Raw genomic sequence first — 23,690 nt, forward strand, 5'->3', positions numbered from 1 at the left:
AAAACCCACAATAAAGTCTAGGGATAGACGGAAGATGGTTGTATGTACTAAAGTAATGTCACTGAAGATGCTTAAAAAGAGACTACAGAAGCTATAAAGTTAAACACAAAGCTTTTGAACTTGTTGAATAAGGTTCTAAATTTGTTCATTAATAACCTTTTTAAGTTAAAATATTTAATATTTTATTTATAACTGTTTAAGCTGTGAGATCACTCTCAGAAGTATCATCATCATCATTTACCAAATAATCACTTGTCATAATACAGATTATTTTGGGAGCCTATGAGGATGCCATCAGCACAGTACTTTCATTTTTCCTTTGACCAATGTTAAAGGGCTTCAGAGGTGTGAATTAGTCTTGTAACATCCTAAGGGTGGCAAGTAGTGTTTGACTTTTATGTAAGGGGAAGAAGGGCAAAGAATAAGTAGATGAGAAATATCTCCTTACAGAGGTCTATTGGTGTTGCTTAAACTTACAACAAGCATTAACTCTGTTTGGTAGAGGGGAAGAGAGAGAGATCTCCATGAGGTCTCCATCTGTGTGTCTGAAATAGTAGTAATATCAAGGTCTTATACAGTATTTTTTATCAATGTCATTTATGGGAGCGGAAATTAAGGAGAAGAGCAGATAAATTAATCTCTGAAGGCTGCTTATTGGTTCAAGGGGAAAAAAAAGAATTTAGGCACCTTCTGGTAGGTTTATAGTAATGAATTAATTGATTTCAACAAAGAAAAAACAAATCATGAGGGTATTCTGCTGAAATTTTCAGTTGCTTTTACTACTGGTATGTGGTTAATTATTTTTTCATGGATTATACTACTTTGTTGACTAGTACTGCCCGTGTATGTAACACAGAAGAAACTGCAAATGAACTAATATGAGAACTGAACATAGGCTCTCTCACACACTATTTTTCTTCTGTAAATTAGGGTTTGGGCTTCAGTATTGTTGGAGGGAAAGACAGCATTTATGGACCAATTGGCATCTATGTCAAAACCATCTTTCCTGGTGGAGCCGCTGCTGCTGATGGAAGGCTACAAGAAGGTGGGAAATTCCTCTTCTCTCCCTTTTCCTCCTCCAGGTTCCCAAAGAATGATGCCTAAAGGCAGATTAAAGTGAAGCTGAAATAAGCCATAAATGACTTTTACACCTGCATCCATTATTGTGTTTGCAAGACTCCTTTTGTGTACATGTATTCATGTAACTTATTGCACAATACAGTAATAGTAACATAGTACAATTTTTCTCTTTAAAAACAGGTGATGAAATCCTGGAACTGAATGGAGAATCCATGCACGGATTAACACATTATGATGCTTTACAAAAATTCAAGGTTACGTACTCTTCTTCCAGAACAATTTCTGTCTGTTTACACACAATGTGCATGTGAACTCAGCATATTAATTCATTGTGTTTTCTTTCTAGCAGGCTAAAAAGGGTCTTCTGACACTTACAGTTAGGACAAGCTTCAGCACGCCTCATTCTGCATCCAGCTGTCTGTCACCCCACTTGTGTCAGTCACTGAGCTCTAGTACATGCATAACCAAAGAAAACAGCTCTTTCAGTTCAGAAAGTGCGGCATTCTCATTAAATGCTACAAAGCCCAATGACAGGGTCATAATGGAAGTCACCCTAAAGAAAGGTAAGTACTAAAATTAACTGAGCACTGGCAAACAAGGCACTGATTGACAAAACACTGTTCATTTTCTCTCTGAATGTCTTTCCTCACTAACCTGATTGTTTTCCTGAGCTAAATTTTTTTTAATATATTAAAATTAGATCTTGGTGCCTGCCAGTGCTAACAGCTATCTATCAACGGCACGATTTTGAACACCATCTGTCCTCAAGAGCCAATCATTCATTTTTTTTCACTCAAGCATTAGAGTCACGTTCGTATCCTTCATGTGAAAAAGTAAACCTCTTAGCAACATCCTCCAATTATTAAGTAGATTATGTAACTCTTACCCATAATTATGCAAGCAGTTCATTTCATTCTTGAAATGGCTTAAAACCAAATTAAAATACATATCTATATCTTCTTGTAGTTCTTTCACCTCCTCTCCAACTGTCTTCATATTTTATTTATAACCAACAACTAGCAGAATGAAATAAACTTTTAAATATGGGAACATCAAAGCAATGAACAAAGCAAAGTCTCTATGTTTAACAACAGTATGACTTACCAAACACACAGTACGGGATCTGACATCAGAGTGATTGTCCAGAGCAAAGAGGGTAAATTCACAAAAATGTTAATCTGTATTATATAAAACAGAAAGGGGATTGATACCATATAGCAAACAATAGCCACCCATCCTTAATTTCTGTTTAGAGGTTTGTCCCTCTTCATTTTTTTTTCCTCCCCTATTCTGTCTCCTTGTAAAATATTTTGAATTCTTCTGTAATGACAGATATTTTGCAAAGTAAACCTGCATTGCATTCTGTCTGTGACACACCAATAATGAATTGCAACCAGATCTTGGAACCCCACAGGCAATACTGGTGTGCACTAACTTTAATCACGAGGGGAAAAAAAGAGGAAAAAAAAAAGTGGTAGGAGCAGCAGCTAATATTACGTGTGAAACATTGACGAACTCAAGACTTTGGTTCTGCTTTGTGTAGAAAAAATAATTAAACTGAAGACATATTTTAAAAAGGTCTCTCTCCAACGGTTTGTTTTGACTGCTTCTTATGTCTTTTTTAATCATTCATTCTTTCAGAGCCAGGCGTTGGCCTTGGAATTGGGTTATGTAGCATCCCTTACTTCCAGTGCATTTCAGGGATTTTTATTCACACCCTCTCACCAGGCTCAGTGGCACATATGGATGGAAGACTCAGGTAGGATGGGAAAGAGGGTCTGTCTTATGCCACAAGTTTTTCATTGTTCTGTTTTCTGGGTTTATTTTTGACCTGTTTGGGTAGGAAGTCTACTGCTCTCTGGGAGTTTTGGATTTAAAGCCTATGTGCTATTCTGAGGGTATGAGCACACATATTTAGGATATGCGGGATTTCCAGATAAATAGCAACCCAGTGAAATTATTGTCTCTTGTCCAGGCTGGGTTACCTTTGGGGGTCTTAGACAAGCACATAGCATTCTTCCTGGAGAAGATTTCCAAATGAGAAATTATCTGGAAAACCCCAAACATATGGCATTTTCTGGCTTGTTTGAGCACTGGTTTTCCCTGACACAAACTCCTCAGATTCTATCCCATCTTGCCCAACAGAAATACAGATTTGCTGAAATAAGCTTTAGTGGGAGTGTAGAAATTCACTTTGTAAGATTTATGACAAATTAGTAGCGTTGAACATATTTAGAATAGAACAGAACACAGCATTTTCAGTGAAGGCTTTTTTATTTAACTTTAGGTGTTCTGTAACCCTCCTCTCTACATGCCTAAGACTTTAGCTGAGAGAACTCTGGTCTTACACTATTTGAAAGTTTGTATAATATGAATCAGTGCCTTCAGTCAGCCTCTTAATGTGTGTGCGTATTTGCAGAGGAGCAGCGAAGGGCAGTCTCAGTTTCCATGTGGGCCAAGTTTGGATTTCATCTAGAAAGATTCAGTCGGGCAGTCAGCCGGATTACAATAGTTTGTCACTAGGATTTTTCTATTAACAAGTTATTCATATGTAGCCGAAACACAACATCCTTTCTGACCTTAAATAACACTAGCATACCATAAAGGCAGGAAAAGTAAAGTGTTAACTTGAAAGGAAGGAAGATGTAGGTGGAAGCAGCACCTGAGCTGCATACAGCAGAAGGATCACAGACACAAAGTGTGCATAGCTGAACTTGAAGAAAGCTCAAAGGTTGCGTGCAACAAGGCAATTAGATCAAAAAAACCTTGATGTCCAACTTATTCCCATTCCATTTTCTGTAACAGGAACGGAGAGAAATAATGGTTTAATCTGTAATCAAATTAGAGGTAAACCACATGAATTTGCTTTTTTGTATATTTTCACATGGGTGAGACAAGGTTGGGAGAAAAAGAAAATCTGTTTTGTTTACATTTTCTTTTTTTTTTTTTAACATATCTGCAGGTGTGGAGATGAAATTATTGAAATTAATGAAGCTTCAGTACAGAATATGACTCTTAACGAAGTTTATGCTGTGCTAAGCCATTGCGATCCTGGTGCAGTGCAGATTATTATTAGCAGACACCCTGAACCACAGGTAGCAACACTGTATTCTTTCTGACCTTCAATAAAGCACATATTGAGAACTAAGACTAAGTGAGGGAGCAGGTGCTAATCTAAAACGGATGGCAAAATGTTGATAACAAAGGTGCTGATCTCTTTATAAGCATCCCTGCACACAAACAAACCTGAGGCATGCACTATCTTATACACAATCATGTAAGATTTGAAGATCACCAGAGACAGTCTTGCATGAGTTCCTCTGCTACGAATAAGGAAACTACAGAAATAACATTTAAGGAATAAACCAAAATATATGGGTTTATTCAAGAAAGAATTCCCAATAATAGGAAAATAATTGGAAAGAGGGAACATACCCCCAAAAAAGAAATGTGTTTACATACTTGTCTTTCAGTAATTAAAATTTAGGTCTTGCCCACACAATGTTTATAAGTAATTTAATATTAAAGTAAAATATTTTATTCTTGCAAGATTTTACTACAAAATGCTTCCTAACACCAAGTACTTCATATATGTTTATCAAGTTTAATATTTTGCATAAATTATTATAAAAATGCAGTATTAAATTATTTTATACTGGTAAATCCAGAACTCCACTTCTGGGGAAATATGCAAAAAAACGTTTATCTTTGAAAGAACCCATTTTACCTAAACAACCAATATAAGCAGTATATCCATAGATATACTTTAGCTATACTGGAATATATATAAATATAATAGCGTGCACTTACTTAACTTTAAAATTAACTGATGTGTGATATAACTAGGTCTATTAATTTCCCTTAGAGAATTTGCAGGCCTTGGATATCTTTGTGAAAGGAATAAATGTGTTGTTGTTACTCACCACACAGCAATCTTATGATAGTATAACGGCATGATATTTCCTAGGTGTCTGAGCAACAGTTAAAAGAAGCTGTTGCACAAGCTGTGGAAAACAACAGATTTGGAAAGGAGAGACACCAATGGAGTACTGAAGGTAAGGGAATAAGTGCATTCATTCAGATGTGACAATTTGGACTGGAAAGATATGTAGGATGACTACATGCTGTATTAGAATCCTTAGTAACAGTGAAGTAATCCAGAGCAGGAAGGAAGAGGTGGAAAGCTCACAGGACAGCACTCCCAACATGCCTCCTAAGATACGTTACCAGAGTGATGAGGAAAGGTCATATCTGTCTGATCTCCAGCAAAAATTTTTGTGCAAACTTCCTCTTGCTGCTCTTGCTCATCCTTTCCAATTCATAACCACTGCTTAAACCTTTTCAAACAACTGTCAGTAGGTGACAGGACTTATGATAGCAAGGAACTGCACAATGCAGGTGATGTCCAGGGGGCAAACAGCTTGTTAATCCCCTTGGGAGGAAAGACATATGCAGTCATGGTTAGAGCCATTTCCACAGTTCAGCTATGACATCCTCCCACAGCTACATATTGCAACGATCCTCCTTTTAGTGTCTTCATTTCTTCTGAAGGACCAAAGGCAACAGAATCATCACCAGTAAACTATATTTCTGAGATACATATACAGAGAGAAAACGTAACGTTACTTTTCTCTCCAAGAATGTAACTGTTGACTCTTCAATCTACAAGCCTTTAACGCATAAATCATACCTTTGCATCAACCGATGATTTAGACACAAATTTCGTCAGCTGAATCTTTGAAGTGAGCGCTCTGCTTGTATCTGAGTAGACATTTTTAACATTTTCCTGATACAGGTGTTAAAAAACTAGAAACGAGCTGGCATGGAAGACACCCATGTGAAAAACATATTGAAAGGAATGCTGCTCATTGCAACCACAGGACACAGAAGCTAATGACCCGCTCCAGCAGTGACAGCAGCTACAACCCTAGGTCCTCATGTAGTAATGGTGCTGCATACCAACTGACTGACTTGAAAGCAAGAGTACATAGCATTGATGTACCCATTACCAGACAACCTGGCCTGCTGTACTCATTGTCTGGTAACAATTCAGAGAGACATTCCCCTCCTACTTGTACTGAGGGAGGTCGACCCTTGCAGAACACTAAGAAATCATCAGAGATCCTCGTTAGAAAACCTAAATCGTCAAAGCCAAAACCTCCGCCGAGAAAATATTTTAAGCAGGACTGTACATGTAACGACCAGTGTAACACAGACAGAAAAGAAAAGCTTGTATCGGAAGTGGCTGTGTCACCTGCTGCAAGTGTTCAGGTAAGGCAAAATTTTTCTTGTATTTGCATATTTTTGAGGCAGGGGAAGAAGGATGGCTCAGCAACTTTGTATGCTGGCAGGAAGAAAGGCAGGCAAGAAAGAGAAAGCATGCATAAATATGTGAGGACTGGGGGAAGGGGATGAAGCTATTCTGTTTTGAAAACAATGTATGTATCTTAGTGAAGCCATTTTAAGTCAAAATGTGATATTCAAACTAAGGTCAGAAGGGAGAGAAATGCTAGAAGAAGAAAATTTTCTTCCATATCAAGGAAACTGACTTAAAATCTCAGTGAGAGCAGCAGCAAGAATGAATTTGAGTCCCTTACTGTCATTCGTTGTGAACGTGCACCACTGGTGGTATCGGACACATTCGAGTTCCAGTGCAACAGGAACAGCGATGTGCTCTGGGCTGGGACTGGATTTTGCACAGCCTTTGATGTCAGCTTGGTATGGTTGATCCTAACCTCAACACTTACAGAGGCAATGTACTTATGAAGTAGAGAAGTCGTGAAACAATTTCTGTTTCAGTAGTGGATTTGGATATTGTAAATATCCAAATATAATATTTGGATATTGGAAGAAAGAGCAAACATTATGTCCAGCAGGTAGTCTTGGGCTCGTATATATTTCCTGAGACCAGGAGGTACTAAATAAACTCATTTAAATTGTGAGGCACGTACATATTTGTTTATGAGCTACAGTATTTGAAAACTGAGTTTGAACGTTACTAAATTTCAGTTCCCTCTTTTATCTAAGATAAACCAGAAAGACAGTGTTTCACATTTGCATGAGTGTGAGGGATCGTGAGATCTGCATGTTGAAACAAAGTTGTGGTTTATTTAAAAATGAAACCTCTTTCCCCTGCATTTAGTAATATACCAGCAGAAATGAGCAGATCTCAGTGCAATGCAAACAAAAACCCCCACAGTTCCCCATATGCAGGGATCAAAATAAAATGATACAGCCCAGACTGAAGTCTGTGCATAATGTTAATACCCCAAAAAGTTTCAATTAAGCACCTTGACTAAGGTCAGTCTTTTACCATCCCCTAAGACAGCAGTAGAAACATATTCATCAACAGCTACTGGAAAATCACCTTTCAGAAGTAAAATTCATAGAAATAAGTACTTACTGAACTTATCACTGCATGCAACTTACTATTCTTCAGTACACAGTTATTTTAAATGATGATGAGGAAAAAAAAAAAAAAAAACACCTTAAGATCAACAAAGTCTATGAGAAGTCAAGCTGTGTTAACAAAGATAACTTCCTCTAGTGAAACAGTCTGTATATCTCAGGACAATAACTCCTTTAAGTCCCCAGGAGAGAGGGTTTCTTGTCAGAATGTATTTCAAATCATTAAAAGAAGGTTTCATTATCGCTTTTTAATTATTTTTTTTAACCTTTATTCCCCAAACATTTTGTATTAGTCAGTTTGAGACCCACATACCACATTTTTATGGGGGTTCTGCAGACTGTAAGATTGCTTTTTCATAAGCAAGAATGCTTATTTGATATTTTCAGCTGTGCTTTAAACTGCATAGGTAAAAAGGCAGGTACAATTACCATGAGTAAAGCATAAGATCAAACTGCATGTTCATAGTGCTTCCCAACTGGCTGCTTCACCTACTGGATGTCTGAAGTTCATGTCTAACAGCAACAGAACACAAGTGCAACTTTCAAGAAGGACCCTGATAAGCAGAGGATGGAGAAAGGTTTTCCTAGAATACGATAGTTGCATAACAAACACCATCCCATTACAGGAAAGCTAGGAAATTTTTCTATTACTGATTTTTTTCAAGACAATGTCATTTGTTTCTAGACCTTCTTGTTCTGTTCCTGTTTGGTTTTGGTTCCTATTAATAATCCTGAAGCTTAACTACATAGCAGAGAGCACTTCCAGCATCACAGCAGAGCAGATGGTAACCTGTTATTGGTTACAAAGGAATCAAGTAATTCCAGAGCATATGTTAATGATGTTGAGAGTGGCACTTACTGCAAACTCAAACTAGTCCTCTCACCCTATATTTCCAGCCAAAAACAAGAAAGGGAGAGATCTGAAACTGCAGTAATTCTTTAGCATGTCTACCTTGTGCTTCAGGACAAAAGGCTTCCACAGAAAAGAGTGTTTAATATGAAGTTAGAGGAAAATTGCTTGACTGGTTTGAAAAAGACTACTGAATGGCTAATTTTTACAACACCTGAAAATTATTGTAGGCAGTCTTTTAGTTTATTATTAAATTTTTGAGATGCTAATTGCATTTTTTCACAGTTTACAAGTTTTACAAGTGTAACCACAAAATACCATGCCAACACGCTTGAAATATAGAATAAAATAAGTCCTATGAAGATTATATCCCAAGCAGAAGTAAAAGCTTGATTTCTATTCAGTATTTCCATTCAGATTAAAAACAAATTAAAATATGGGGGTTTTTTTCAGATTCATATATAGTGTGGTTTATATAATTACATTCTGACACACTTCTGTTTCCTGTTTGTTCACCAGGAAGTTGGAGAATCAATGCTAGAGGGACATCAAACTGATGTAACCCACAGCGTCTTTACCACTTCTCCTACAGCGTATGACACTGAACACATAACTGCTGTTCCAACAGGCAGAGATCAAGAAAGAAAAGCTAACTTAGGTATGTTTAATTCCATGAACTCTTTTTTTGCAGCTGAACCTAGCATTTAGTTTGGATTCCAAAATGGGTATCAAGCTGACTTCACCTTTCTCTTTAAATGTAGACTTCAAGCCATATCTGTACAGTTTGGGGTGAGCAGATGAACTTTCAAACTGTTGTTTAATCTTTGAAATAAAGGGGAAACTATATCACAAGCAGCATAGTAGATGATTTATTGTAAAAAAGTGTTAATGGACAGTTATACTACTACTGTACGTCTTCAGATGAAACTGCTTATTTGTAGCAAAAATTTGGTATGAAAGGTTAGCTTTAGCATTTTTAAAGGACATTTTTACACATAGTTTCAAGGCTGAAGTGCTGCAATGGTACAAACCGCTGATAATAAGTATCTTATTGTGCTAGATCGATTTAAGGAGACTTAGTGTTAAGGCAACTAGGCAATCTCAAGAGGTCTCTTACAACCTAAACTGTTACATAATTCTGTAACTTCATGCTCAGACCATTAAAGAAATAACGGTGCTTTAAGAAAATATATTTTTATTTACACTGAAGCAGATAACTGTGCAACTGCACAAAAACCAGTTTGCTGCCATTCAGCTCTACCACATCTAATATTAAAATGCCTAATCAGTCTGTGATGGAAAAATATTCTTACATTAGAATTAAGTTTTTACTTACCAGCAAAATACAATTGGAAATGCCTGCACAAATTTATGGAAGCATAAATATTAATCAAATATCTTCATGGGAGAGTCTTTTTAGAGTAGGATATACTTATAAAGGTAGGAAAGGTAAATGATTTTTTAAAAAGAATTTACTGTAACACCAGCTTTTTCACTAGCCTGCAAACAACATTGCAATTTTAGCCTTCTATTTGAACTGTTATAGCCTATGCCATGACTTCAGCACCCCAGAATTTCAGGGTACCTTTAGAAGTTGCGGGCCCTTTAGAAAAGGGATCTTGTGTATAAGTACAGAAGAGCCTTGTTTTTTTAGTTAATTTAGGTGTCAAGAATCGCAACTTGTAGAACAAGAGTTCTGAATTTTAAAAAAAGTTTAACCTTTCTAGAAACTTATAAAAAAAGCTGTTGGAGGCTTGACTGAAATTCAAGTTTAATGAATTAATAGCAATACACATAATAAGGGATGTAGAAGGAGAAGTCAAGAGAGGCCTGTTTCTAATCAATGTCTCTTTAATACAGGGAATCCACTTTCATCAATACACAGACCTATACTTAAAAGACAAGCACGGGTAGATTATAGTCTTGATACAACGACAGAAGACCCTTGGGTTAAAATTTCTGACTGCATAAAAAGCTTATTTAATCCTACCATGACTGAAGAAAATGTCCACTTAGATTTGCAACCTGGCATCAACACAAACAATGAGAATCAAAATCGAAGCAGCTCAGAGACAATTCTGAAGAAATCAGAATCAGAAATAGTTGGTTCAAAAGCGCTAAAATCAGATGAAAATGACAGTGTGAAAAAGGGTCCTCCTGTTGCACCTAAGCCAGCCTGGTTTCGCCAAAGTCTGAAAGGACTGAGGAAAGCAAATTCAGATCTAAAAACACAGGCAGATCAAAGTCCTTCTGACCCTGAGAGCCTTGCCAGCAAAGAACTGCAATCCAGCTTATCCCGTGTCTCTCCTAGGGGATCATCAATAAAACAAAGAATAAGCTCATTTGAATCCTTGAGTGCTCCACAGTCACCTGAAAAAATACACCGAAGGTTTAGCCTGAAACCATCAGTCCAGAAAGAACACTCTCCCACTGCAACAGAGTCAGAAGTGGCTCCAGCCCATTTAAACCAAGCCTTTCTCCAATGTTGTGAAACTAGCCAACAACAGTCAAAGTCACCTGTGGTCATGGGTACGAAGAGCCTGGATAGATCTTCCTCTCCCAGGGAGGTCCTTGCGGCTAGCTCAGAGAAAAGCAACAATGCCAACACTGAAAATTCCTCGGGTCTCTTAACTACAGAAGCCGTTGCAACTTCCCATCTTGTATCGGTAGCAAAAGCGCACAGCCTAAGATCACGAAGCTTCCCACTTAGTGCTACCCAGTCTTGTGAGATGATGAAGCCATATGATGAAAAGTGTAGCAAAATCTATTCCATCAGTAGCCAGGTGTCATCTGCTTTAATGAAATCTTTGCTTTGCCTTCCTCAGTCTCCAGTCTCTTCTGGAAACAGTGCATGGGAAACTCTGGACACGTTGTCCCAGTCCTCTGTGGAGGAGGATGGGACTTCTCTCTCACCCGCAAGTGAGAATCATCACCTGGACACTGGGTTTTCGCTAAAGTAAGACACCATATTTAAAAATCAGGCTTTGAGATCAGCATTAGTGAGCGTGTGTGCTGATCCACTAACAGATTAACATTCTAAGGTAGTAGTACACAATAATAAAGCACAGACTAAGTAAAGAATTTTTTTAGAGCACAAAGGTTAAATGACTTACATAACCTACACGTATTTCAAATTTGTAATATATAAGCTCATGTGTATTTCAAGCTTCCTCCTACTTAAGGAGGAAAGTTTCTAGCATCTCCATCTTAAAGGACATTTAAGTCTGTTTTTGCCTGGGGTCCAGAGATTATTCCTATTCTTTTATGCAATGGGTCTTACTGCTGTTAGGCTAACGAGATTAATTTACTTTGTATGTATTTATAATACTTAGTATAGGAGCTACCACCTCAATTAAATGCTGATAAGATCAAAAGATGACTGCTCCAAAATCATCTGTACTATGCTTTTATGAGTATATTCTTTTGTAACTCAATGTTTCTTTTTTATTCCTGTCACAATGGGACAGCCTCTCCGAGTTGAGAGAATATACTGTGAGCCTAGCAGACAACGAGAAAGAGGAAGAGAAACAAGAACATGGCTCACCTCAAGCATCCGGTGTGTCAGGGCAGTCTGTCATCTCTCTGCTTTCCCCTGAAGAGTTAGCAAAGCTCATAGAGGAAGTCAAATCGCTAGATGAAGCAACCTTAAAGGTAAATCTGCTTTGCCTTTTTGTGCATGATTTTCAGAAAGCTGTGGAGTGGATGCACCTGGTTAAACTTTGCAACTTGATATTATAACAAATAAAACAGTCATCTCAACATGTACCAGTAGTAATGCTTAGCTCTTTTGATCAAAAATCTGGAAGAAGTCTTAAAAGATAACTAAGCAAGAGTAATACCTATTTAACTAATGGGTAAGGTCATTGTATGCAGAAGTAGGCACTGATATTTTGGAGGCCTGCCTTTTTATTTGGGTTGCCCATTTGAGATACCCAATGCTTCATTTTTGGGATATTGAGCAACCTTTAGTCTTACTGGATTCATCTAGAATTACGATAAACCTCAGAGTAAGTCAACATCAAAGCTAAATATGTGCATTCCAGAACTGTAAAGTTTTTAAAGACTACTCACACTCCAAGAAAAAGCTGATGACATCCAGAGGTCTGCATTGAAAACAGTTCAGCTTCTGCTGGCAGCTACGTGCTTGCTGTGTTAAGACACTCAAAGCTGTGCAAAAGCAGCATAATTGCATTAGGGCACCAATGAGCCTGAGCTAATATAGTTTTTTCCTCTTAGCTAACTGCAGTGGCATGTATCCCACGTTGGTCCTGATTTGTGTCTACGGCACGGAGCTTGGGCAGTAAATTCACATCTGCCTATCAGAATACTAGGTAGATATATTCTCATGTCAGAAAAAAATTCTTACTGAGTACAGCAAACTTTACTAGGATGTTGCAAACAAAAAACAGTTTGACAAGCAGAATTTATGAAAGCCAAGTTTTGTATCCACTTGTGTTTCTTGTCAACTTCCCATGTTGGTATTTTTGTTCTGATTAGCAGCAAAAGCTATGTTGCAATGTTGCCCTCAATAGGACATTAGCCTCTCATATCAAGTCGACTGTTTTCATAGAACTTTCAGGACAATCTCTGAGCAGCACGTACCCTCTGCCTGGTTGCAGCTGGCCAGTGGATTCAATCGTGGAAGGAAACAAGACACAATATCAAAAGATGCAACTGCGGTTGCTCACATACTGAACGTAATTGTGAAATTGTGGTCAAGAAAGCCATGTTTGCTTGGGAAATTAGGTTAAATAGGAGTTGTTACCCTATACAAACTCATCTTTGGGATAACACAGTCAGAGACAGCTTAGTCTATCCATTACTAGAACAATTTTAAGAAATAAAAATAAGACTGAGAAGCAATTTTTAAGCTGTGACACATCTGAGTTGTATGCCAAATTCTTTTCCACTTTTTCAATTAAAAGGTTCTCAACATGATTCAGCAATATTTTCTGTTTCTAGAGTACATGATATCTATACTCTTTAATATAATTCACTTTATGATCCAGATCCAACTGATAACATGTTTACCAAACCAGAACTATTTCAGACACAGAATAGCATTTTTAAAATAGGAAACTGGTAGGTAAATTTGATCAAAACAAAATAACTAAATGTCTCAGCTTTTGCCACTAAGTCTCATTATAAAAATGCACAACGGACAAAGAGAAAATATGCTGATTTTCCAATCATCTTGACATATCTGTTTCGAAGTTCCTGATATTATTTCTTTTTCTGCCTAGGAATTTGATGATATTCATGTCACAATTTTGCATAAAGAAGAAGATACTGGGCTTGGATTCAGCCTGGCAGGGGGCATTGATCTAGAAAACAAAGTGGTAACAGTAAGTAGCACTTTCTTAAAACAAATACTCCTAAAACAACTACTCTATCTAAAAATACATAACTTACTGGTTTTCTACTACAGAGGTTGGCTTTTAGCATAATCAAATTAGGCAGCTGCACCGATAGGGTCAGAAGAATCATGGTCTTAATGGGTGAAATCTGGATCTTTCTGCACAGAGCTGCCCCCTCCAGGTAACTTGGCAGTGGTGTCCTGTTTCCTTGGGCATCATACTCCCCAACAGCTCTGAGAGCCAAGGCAGAACAACACACAGCAGGAAGTAACCAACACCTTATTCACATGCTTATAGAAGACCACACAGGGTGGTCAGGAGGAATGAAGTGAGCGCATAGACACGTAAGGGGTCTGGAAGTTAAAGACTAGCTTCATATCTTCTCCCTTCCACCAGCAGAGCAGCGAGAGAGTAAGGAAGAAGCATAGGCAAGGTACATACCATGGGTGGCAGCAAGGCCTTGGCCATCTGATGCCAGGGCTAGACAGATTTCCTAGCTACTTGAGGGTAGCTGTGCCCAGGAGAAATCCTCTGTATGAGTTTATTCAGCCCTTGGTCCTGAAACGTACTAGAAGGAACTTGTTCCTGGCAAAGAATGGAAAATGCACATGGTAAAAAGCATTAACTGAGTGACCTAGTGATTTGTCCTTTTTTCCCCTTTCCTTGTGTGCGCATGCGGTGACTGGATCCTTCAACAGGTTCACAAAGTGTTTCCCAACGGACTAGCATCTCAGGAAGGAACTATTCAGAAAGGAGATGAAGTACTATCCATTAATGGAAAGTCTCTTAAAGGTGCAACTCACAACGATGCCTCAGCAATCATGAGACAGGCTCGACAACCCAGACAAGCTGTTGTTGTCACTAGAAAAGCTAAAGATGGAGAAAAAAATCTCAATGTTTCAATCAATTCTAGTACATCTTCAGTAGCAAGTGATGCCTCACGAGAATCTGGTGAGTAAGTTCAGTGGCATTACCTTGCAGCCCCCACATGCTAAGTGTTTACTCATCAGCTGAGGGTGTTCATAAAGCAGCTCAGCATTGGCTGTGTAAATCTGAGAACCATGATTAAAGACAGCATGGTTAACAACACATGGTTAACAACACAAATTTCTAGAGCAGAAATTTGGAATAACTTTGTTGGAAAGAGAAAGAATTAATAGATTTCTAAAATAACGGAACCCTCTGAAAAGAAAAAAAATAAGCGTGAACCTCTATGAGTTTTTGTAGGCATAAAAAGATTATTATTGTAGTAACACATCTAATTGAAGGTATAATGACAACTCAGCGAACAGTGATTCTTTATTCTAATATTATTAGAATCTAGTTTACAAGACTTCATGAAAGAGAATTTCAGGTTGAACAATGTGCTATTGTTTGATAGAGCAGGTGGCTACACCTGAAAAATAGCAAGGTCAGTATTTGCAGAACCTTTCACAGTTTTCAGATATTTGTGGAGGTTGATTTTTTTCTAAAGCATAATCTGAAGATCTGTAGCTTTATTTACATACTGCAAAAAAACATTAGCAGCTTTGTAGTTGATAATGATTTCATAATATTGTTGAATATGTTTACCTTAAATGTCGTTCACTGAATGGATTCTTCTAATTCTAGTAAATGCTGCCAGCTTTCATTTTTATATTTCCACTCTGCTGTAAATTCAAACACAATTTTCTCTCCCCAGCTTCTCAGAGGGCCTTATAACGACAAAAAGAGAAATGAAAAGTTAGCTTTCTCTTTTGTTTGACAGTTTATGGTGCCTTGGCAAACAAAACAGAAGTTCATTTTTTGTAACAGATGTTTTAGCTTTTCAGACTCTGTGGTGTCCATCTGCTAACTCTCCATTTGTTCCCAGCAACTGAAGATACAATCTGCACTGTAACTCTAGAAAAAACACCTGCTGGTTTAGGATTCAGTCTGGAAGGAGGGAAGGGCTCTATTCATGGAGATAAACCCATCATCATCAACAGGATATTTAAAGGTAAACACAGTTAAATGCATACATGGTGGGTTCTTAGCTGATACAAACTTGTGCAGTTCATAACTGACTACCGATTTATACCCATGAAAATGGTATTTTTTGTAAACACAGCATTATCCTATGCAGTGTCAGTAATTTGTTGCCTGCTGAGACCAGGTGGTTTATACCAAACGTGCTGGTGATCCTTAATAAGTGAAAGATCCATTGAAGACTCCTCCACACAAAGAATTAAAGGAAATTCCTTTTCTCTCCCCAGGGACTGCATTAGAACAAAGCAGCCCTGTTCAGCCTGGTGATGAGCTATTACAAGTGCACACAACTGCCATGCAAGGACTCACTCGTTTTGAAGCATGGAATATCATCAAGGCATTACCTGATGGACCCATCACAGCTATCATCAAGAGGAAGAATCCAAGCTCTGTTACCATCAAGTCATCTGAAACTTTGTAAGAGGAGGAATTAGACTACTGCCAATACTACAAACAAAAAAGGATTTTATTCCTTGCAGCCATTTGGCTAGCACAGCCAGACACTCAGAAAGCGCATATGAAAAGTACACAGTTACAGAACAAGCTGCCTGGGGTAAAATAAAAAGCACACAAAATGTGCATGATTCTTATTTCAACATTCAAAAACAGATGCTCCAAAATGTAGAATAATAAAATAATAATTATTAATAATATACTGGTTGTAATAAAATATGTGACAGCTATAGTACTCTCCCATGTTAAGCCATTAACTTAACAAATATCAGAAGTACATTCCGTGCGAAGTTTTCAGTCCTACTCTACAAGCCTTTCCCAGGAGGAAAGAAATGTGTCTACAAGCCTAAATGCTGCAGCAAAGGAAAAGCCTTAGAGAGTGTGTAAAGGGCAGAGGAAGGGGGTGCAACTTTGTGTGTCAAAACGACAACATGCCCTGGAAAACTCCAGATTTTCCATTCAAACCACAGAACAGCCAGAACCTGTCCAGGGTAATGTTCTACTGGCAATTGACAGAGCCATCTCAACTCCAGCAGGCAAACACGGGGTGGGGGGAAAAGGAGTGTCTCATGGTATTGCAAGGGCAAGGCAGGAAGCAGAGGGTAATACAGCCGAGCTTTTTCTAACCTTCCTCTGGCCAGAAGTCTCACAGGACTACAGCAGGAGAGTAACAAGGCCATTTAGAACCAACTCCTACCTTCTAACCACGCACGTTCCTCAAAATGTCTTTGTGTTAGTTTTGTAAGGGAAAGTACCAGTGAGAGTATTTGGGAATTAAAAGTTCTGAATCCAAATGTTTATTCTGGAAATGCTAAATAACTTGGAGATAAATCTATGCTTCAAATACTGCTAATCAGCGCTTTGGCAGTGCTCTCTAAGCACTGTATGGAATTCTACAAGCAGCAGCACGTCTATCTACAGCAAGATGGTCTTATGCACCCACTTGGTCTTCTCTGACCTATTTCACTACAGGGAGAGATGCAACATCAGGATGGAAGCAGTGACTCACCAGCTGAAAGCCAGGTGGCTGCACTGGTTATTGTCCTTAGCCGCTCACCTTCCCATAGTCGGGAATTTGCTGCACCTTTCTTTGGCTATTTAATTTCACTAAACCATAAACCACAGGAGTTCAGAAGCTATTTTCCATGCACTTAACACAGTATAACAGAAACAGCAATTGAGAGAAAGGGAAGTGGGATAGACAGCAGAAAGTATTAACTGAACCCAGCCATACGACTTGCTTTGGCCTTTCCTCACAAGTCAATTCTCTTAAACCTGGAAGGAACACTATCGATGAGCCATCTGCCCCCCACACTTCCAAACCCCTTCCCAATGGAGCTGTCTTTTCCAAAAACCAACCAATCCTCAAAACAAAACTTCTATGGATTGGGTAGCAACCAAAATAGGTAAAAAATGGGAGGGAATCTTTTTTATACATTTTTTAACTGGTACCTACCTGAAACTCTTTGAGTATTTCTTTATTTTTCTGTAGAATTTCTTGTATGTAACTTCATCTGCATTATTGGCTTAGGCTTAACAAAGTCTAAGTAAAGGCCTGGTGCATATAACAGATTCTAACATTTTTCAGCCACTTGCCCGTACCACCAATATGGGAAAACCATGAATGATTTCCGTACAGAAAAGCAGGCTTGAACTCTTTAGCACAGTTAAAGCCATTTCCTGTAAAAGACAGATCACACTTTTTGGTCAGCTTCCTAACTTTATCAACAGACCAGAGTAGCTACAGCCACGGCACACAATGCTTTAAATACTTCAATGCCATCTGCTGAAGGTGTCCTCACCTGAAACAGCTGTTTAATTTTATCAACTTAAGAACTGACATAGAGCCACTGAGAGAGGTTTGATCTCATTTTTTTCCAGAGATGGTGTTTCTCACTTTGTTTCCAAAGTTTTTCAGTTTTTGCATGCCTCTGCATTTTCTGGCATCTGCCAAGATCAAAAGAAGTCAAAACACACTGCGTGACAGGCAGCGTGTCTCACTGGGGAGTCCTCCAATATCTTACAAGATGATCTTTGCCAAGACCTTTCCATCTCCAATTTGCAGGCCAGAAGGCTGAATGTTAAGGGCTCTTAATTCCTTCTGGGTAGAACACGTTAATCACTCAGAAAAGGCATCCTTCAGTTATTCCAAGTAAGAGCCTCACCTACCATCTTTATCATCCAGAGCAATAAATAATAATAAAAAAAAAAAAAGCGCTAATAAAAAGCCCCATTGTCTGCAAAAGGCTTACTTGCAGGAATAACGAGTGGTGACCTGAGCTCTGCTCCTTGAACCTTTTGCTAATTAAATTAATCATAACTCTGCAAAGACTTGCCGAGATACTGAACTTCATGCCTAACAACTTCAGTAAATTCAGATAAATACATATGAGACTCTAAGATCAGGGCCCAAATCTCTTCTCAGTGAATTTGTTACTCTTCGTAAGTACAGGAAGCAGCAATCTAAATTGGGAATAAGGACCAACCAAGCGCAAAGATGTTGGGAGGGTGAGTGCGCTCACCAAAACACCTTTATCCCTAGTTAGTAAAAGGGAGTGAAGGTTTTTCCCCGTCTTGTTGCCTTGAATTCAGTGAGACGCTGGAGGTCCGAATGGCTCTTACGTTTCCTTGATGGCAAAGCAGGTGCAAGAGGAACCATTTTAAAGCATGATTCAGGAAAAACAACAAGATGTAGCAGAAAAATATTTATTTAATCACACTCATACAAGTTTTTACATCTTTTTACACAAAGGAGAAAAGATTAAAAACATTTCTTTGAAAAATCTATTCCATAGTGCGAGATTTACAGTGGGAGACTTTGTGTGCAAGTCCACAGCCTATACTAAATACAAAATACAGGAACAGAAAGCAGAGCATATTAACCTTGTTAAATAATCAGGTTACAGCACTAAAAATCACAACCTGCATTTCAATTCCTAATTCAGCAATTAGTTTCCTTTTGTACTTACAGGTAACTGACATTCCTGCAGTAACCAGCACCACAAATATTTTCTAAAGCTGGACACATCACTGCACACAAGATCAGAAGCTGATTTCCCAAGATAGTGCGGTGAGGCAAAACCAGCCTTAGAAAAAAAGCAATGTCCTTACAGCCTGTCAAGTCAAGACTAAGCTACAGAAAAGATTATTTACCCGTTAAAACCTCTCACCACAAGAGACCGAAAAATGTTCAAGTGCAGTTAAAAATGTTCATTTGAAGCATTTTTAAAAAATGGCAAGTAAAGTGCTTAATCCTCTTTATTTATTGCCACTTCGTCAGAGCAGCTTGTATCATGACGTTTTGGAAACCACTGTTTTTGGTACAGAGAGGAGAAAGGAAGAGTGTCTATTTGTTAACCCACAGACCTATGAATTGATTTGCACTGGTAGACTTTGATTTAGAAAAAAAGCACTTAAGGCATATTTACTGTTCATACTGAAGTCTGATGAACAAACAAGCGAGATCCTCCACACAATCCAATTTGTTCTGGCTTTTACCATTTGCTGGCTTGGACCCACCAAACCATCTTAGCAGCCCTCTGAGTGCCGGCAGCAAAAGAGCTACCTCTTCTTTTGGGGAAGGAACATTGTTCCTCAGGAGTCTACAGGGAGCTTCAGAGACAAAACTGGGCTGCCCTGCACCTGGCTAACACTGTGGTACTAAGTGGATTTTAGCAACGCTGCTCCTCACCAACACAGTGTGGCCAAGAACAGATCTAGTACGTGCATCTTCTCCCCACAGACAGCCACCAGTGCTGCCTCCAGGGTTCTTCCAGCCTCTGGTGTAATATTTTTGTAATTATGAAAATGAAGGATATTGCAGTAGAAAAGAATGCATTGCTTTGAATAGAGACAGGTAGAAAATGCTGTTTTAAAAATTTGTTTTACTCAGTCCATTGTTCTCCTTTCACTTTTCCTAAGTATCTTTGCTGGTAGTAAAGTCCTGTAAGGCCAGCTTCCTGTTTCTACCCTCAAGCTGTCAGGGTTTTTCCTGCCCTCAGCTGGTGATGTCAGCTACTGGTCTCATCATGCTTTTAATGCCTTAACAGCTTTGGTCAGGTTGCTGTAAAATCCAGCTATGCTAGCTGGAAAGAAGGAATCCACCACCGTCTGGGGAAGATAGCCACCAAGATCAGTCTGAAAGAAACTGAGGAGTTGAGTCCTGTCTGGCTCCCTGCAAAGACAATGCAAGTGATTTTTATAGCCAGTGGTTTAAAAGCATTAAGAACTTTACAGTGATTCTTATATGCATTATCTGATGATAGATATTTCCAAGTACTTTTTTTTTTAAAAAACAAACAACAGACATTAATTCCAAGTTTCAGTGAATGTAGCTATCTCCACAAGTCAAGTTACAGTTAAACTAGGCCTTAAATAGGTTTGTGATTCGGTTTATGAATTATAGCAATGTAATAAACAACGGGATACTCATTTACCAAAATTAAGACCATACTTGTATGTTCTGCTGAATTTCTGCTTAAGAGGTCAGCAAGAATCCTGCCATGATGGTTTCTGTAACATTAAAGACTTCCCTCAAGGAAATTAAGAGAGACTAATTCATTGCGCCAAAAAGAGCACAGAAAGGGCACTCAGTAATCATGATTACCAGTCAAAAGACGACAGAAATATGTTATTGCCAAGAGGCAATCATGTGGCCATACACACATAAACACACCACACAACGGATAAGAAGGGCTTTAGAATACATAACATTCACATAGATTGCTTCTTACCCTGGAAGAGGTATACAGAAACAGCCACAGGGATAATTAAAACCTCTCACGAAATCTGGTTGAGGAGGACACAGTGGGTGTTCCACATTGGTGGCTATAAGAAAAAGCATTCAAGAAAAGTGTCATTTTCGCAGAAGACAGGAGGGTGTCCTTTGTACTCAAAGTACCAGCTGAGAAGCAAACTCACTATAGGAGAACATATTTAAAGAAGAATAGCAGTATAACCTTTTCAATGTGAGGCTGTGCTATACAAGTGGTCAGAAAAGACCATTAAAAGGAACCACTCTGGCCATGGAATGGAGAAATCAAAGCAGCATTAAATTTAGAAGCAATTGTTACTAAGCTCTAAGCTAAGCATCAAGACACTTTAAGGGAGTTTCACTGAACCCATGTTGTGTGAGGGCATTGCTTTTCCTGAGAGGCCATTCAAGTTACTTCCAACAAATCCATACCACAGAGGTATAAGCCACTTGACTGTTGAGAAGCTGCGCTGTAGCAAGTACATAAATTCCTGGAAAAGCATTCCTAAATGTACAGTGGGGCAATGAAAGCACTGACTTGTAACAGGTATACAACAGGATGAAAGTGAAAAAATAAAGAAACACCCTTCCACGCAGTGGCAGCCCCTTAAAAATCAGCACTATTTGGTTTCATAAGAACAATTATTTCCACATACAGGAGTGGTACATTTATTCAATGGCTCCACCAAAATCTAGAGGCATTGCAGAAAGCGTTAAACCAGGATTTAGCCTAAACAGGACTCCTTTTAGAATTTATGTAAATTCTTAAAAAACAACAAAAGCACACACCAAAAAAAATCCCCAGAACTTAATAGTAAATGAAATACTTACTCAATCTCAAAAGCATAGCAAGGGAAGAAACTAGAGGCCAACAGGATCATCACTATCTGAACATTAACATGACTTATATACTCTGTCTGAGAACAGTGATGTAAAGAGACCATGATGTAGTTTATCTCCTGATCAATATCAGATCAACTACTATGCAGCAAGTTAATTACTTTTTATTTTAAATTTATTTCCGGTAGCTGCTGGTTATCTCTTAACATAATGTGAACACGTTGACAACACAAGCATCTTACCAGCAGACAGCATTGTCCCATCTTCATATTGCTTCACTAGTACCACATCCACAAATTCTCTTGGTGAAATAATCCTCATGAAAGCTGAAGGGGTCGTGGTTCTGCATACAGAGACAGTCTGGAAATTACAACACAGGGTTGTCAGCTGATGCTTTCAAAAGTACAGCAAAAAAATCCCTGTACTTTCTAGTACTCTTTCAGTTACACCTTATAAACTGTATCATGAGTTGATTACATCCTTTACTGAACAAAATGCAAATCAGCATAGTCAAAAATCACAATGGTGTGTTGATGAAGGCCAGTTTAATGGAGGAGAAAAATAGCGTAATAATGCATTGCTTCCAGGTCGGTAAAGGACAGATACTGAAAAGCAAATCTAGCACATCTGTGCTCATAAGAGTTAAATTGCTTCCCCCCTCCCTGAAGTACCACATCACACAGAATACAACTTGATGCCCAGATTTGTTACGCTGCAGAAACCTTAACACTACTATCCCCTTCTACGGAGGCTCTGTGGTGATAGGCTCCCCAAAACAGAGGTTTCTACCACACGGGTAAGTGCTGGAAAGTCTGACGAAGTGTATGAATTTCAAGCAGCATGTCACAGCATTTCTAAAGTTGAAGTTCATAATTAACGCTATGTGTCTGTAAGGTTCTCCCAAGAAAAAGAGTCTTCCCAGGACTTCCATGAACATCCCTGGGACTGGATGTGTGTGTACCTCAGCTGCCTCCAAGTACCCACTACAGATTTAGGGATGTAAATCCAATGCACTTTTAAGTTTCTCACACACTTCAGAATAAAAAAAACCCAATGGAAATTAGACTGTACAGCCACAGCACCAGAAACTACTGCTCACATGTAGCCCTCTTCATCTGGAATGCTCCAAGTGCAGCATCTCTATTCTAATGAGAGAGACACTGAGGCAAAGCGCAGGGTCCCAAGGTCAGTCAGCCAGCTGAAGGCAGAGCACCGCCTGCTGCCTCAGAGAAAGACGGAACCTGAGTTAACGGCTGATGACACGAACGCTTCACTGATTAGCTAAGCCTATGTGTTCTCTGTGCTGCCTCTTCCCTCAAAAATAGGTTGTTTAAAGAAATACTTCGCTTGATCTGCAGTTGTGCTGGAATCCTTAATGTTCTATGTTTACATATTTTTAAGTGTGCACTATTTAGCCAGGGACATATTAGTAGTTCCTTTCAAAAAGACAAGCCATTATTAAGAGAATAAAAGCAATTCACAAAAAAGAAAGAAAGAAAGAGATGTTTAATCCTGGTATTGTCAGACTGATGCAGGCAGAGAGGCTGTACAACTTCTTGAGGCTTTTTTAACCTCCCTGGCACATAACACGGCCGTCTCATGAGGCACTACGACGAGGTGGTCTGTGCAGAGCCCAACGCTTCCGAACGCAGCGCTGCATTAATCGCACCATAACAGTTTTAAGGAACTCACATCGCTGATGGCTTCGACGACCTCGAAGTCCTTCACGTTTTGGTCCCACTTGGTCCTGCGCCCGCCGGCCACCGGCTTTATGCATTCCCAGACATCGCGGGGGCTGGCAGGCACGATCCCCTCTCCCCGGTACCTGCGGCGGGACGAAACCAAACCGAACCCGGCTGCTCCGCCCCGCCTGGCCCCACACACCCCGCGGGGGGCCACCCCGCACCCCGCCGCCCCGGGAGAGGAAGGCGGGCTGCCCGGC

At 39.0% G+C, this 23,690-nt stretch overlaps 2 protein-coding genes across 2 annotated transcripts in view; one reads left to right on the forward strand and one right to left on the reverse strand.

The window, feature by feature from the left end:
- The window catches only part of IL16 (interleukin 16), a 37,910-nt gene extending 21,543 nt beyond the window's left edge, over nt 1-16,367 (forward strand). The window contains exons 8-21 of the mRNA XM_009886109.1: nt 931-1,045; nt 1,261-1,334; nt 1,430-1,643; nt 2,722-2,839; nt 4,043-4,175; nt 5,048-5,135; nt 5,876-6,351; nt 8,858-8,996; nt 10,199-11,294; nt 11,806-11,989; nt 13,582-13,683; nt 14,394-14,646; nt 15,548-15,673; nt 15,930-16,367. Coding sequence (XP_009884411.1) covers nt 931-1,045; nt 1,261-1,334; nt 1,430-1,643; nt 2,722-2,839; nt 4,043-4,175; nt 5,048-5,135; nt 5,876-6,351; nt 8,858-8,996; nt 10,199-11,294; nt 11,806-11,989; nt 13,582-13,683; nt 14,394-14,646; nt 15,548-15,673; nt 15,930-16,123 — 3,312 coding nt within the window. The 3' untranslated portion in view covers nt 16,124-16,367. The remainder of the gene's footprint in view (nt 1-930; nt 1,046-1,260; nt 1,335-1,429; nt 1,644-2,721; nt 2,840-4,042; nt 4,176-5,047; nt 5,136-5,875; nt 6,352-8,857; nt 8,997-10,198; nt 11,295-11,805; nt 11,990-13,581; nt 13,684-14,393; nt 14,647-15,547; nt 15,674-15,929) is intronic.
- Nucleotides 16,368-20,181: 3,814 nt separating this feature from the next.
- The window catches only part of STARD5 (StAR-related lipid transfer (START) domain containing 5), a 4,587-nt gene continuing 1,078 nt past the window's right edge, over nt 20,182-23,690 (reverse strand). The window contains exons 3-6 of the mRNA XM_009886156.1: nt 23,441-23,681; nt 21,991-22,108; nt 20,889-20,982; nt 20,182-20,329 (exon numbers count right to left, since the gene is read on the reverse strand). Of these exons, the coding sequence (XP_009884458.1) occupies nt 20,182-20,329; nt 20,889-20,982; nt 21,991-22,108; nt 23,441-23,681 (601 nt within the window). The remainder of the gene's footprint in view (nt 20,330-20,888; nt 20,983-21,990; nt 22,109-23,440; nt 23,682-23,690) is intronic.

Source organism: Charadrius vociferus, unplaced genomic scaffold (assembly GCF_000708025.1).
Source record: "Charadrius vociferus isolate BGI_N301 unplaced genomic scaffold, ASM70802v2 scaffold365, whole genome shotgun sequence".
NCBI lineage: Eukaryota > Metazoa > Chordata > Aves > Charadriiformes > Charadriidae > Charadrius > Charadrius vociferus.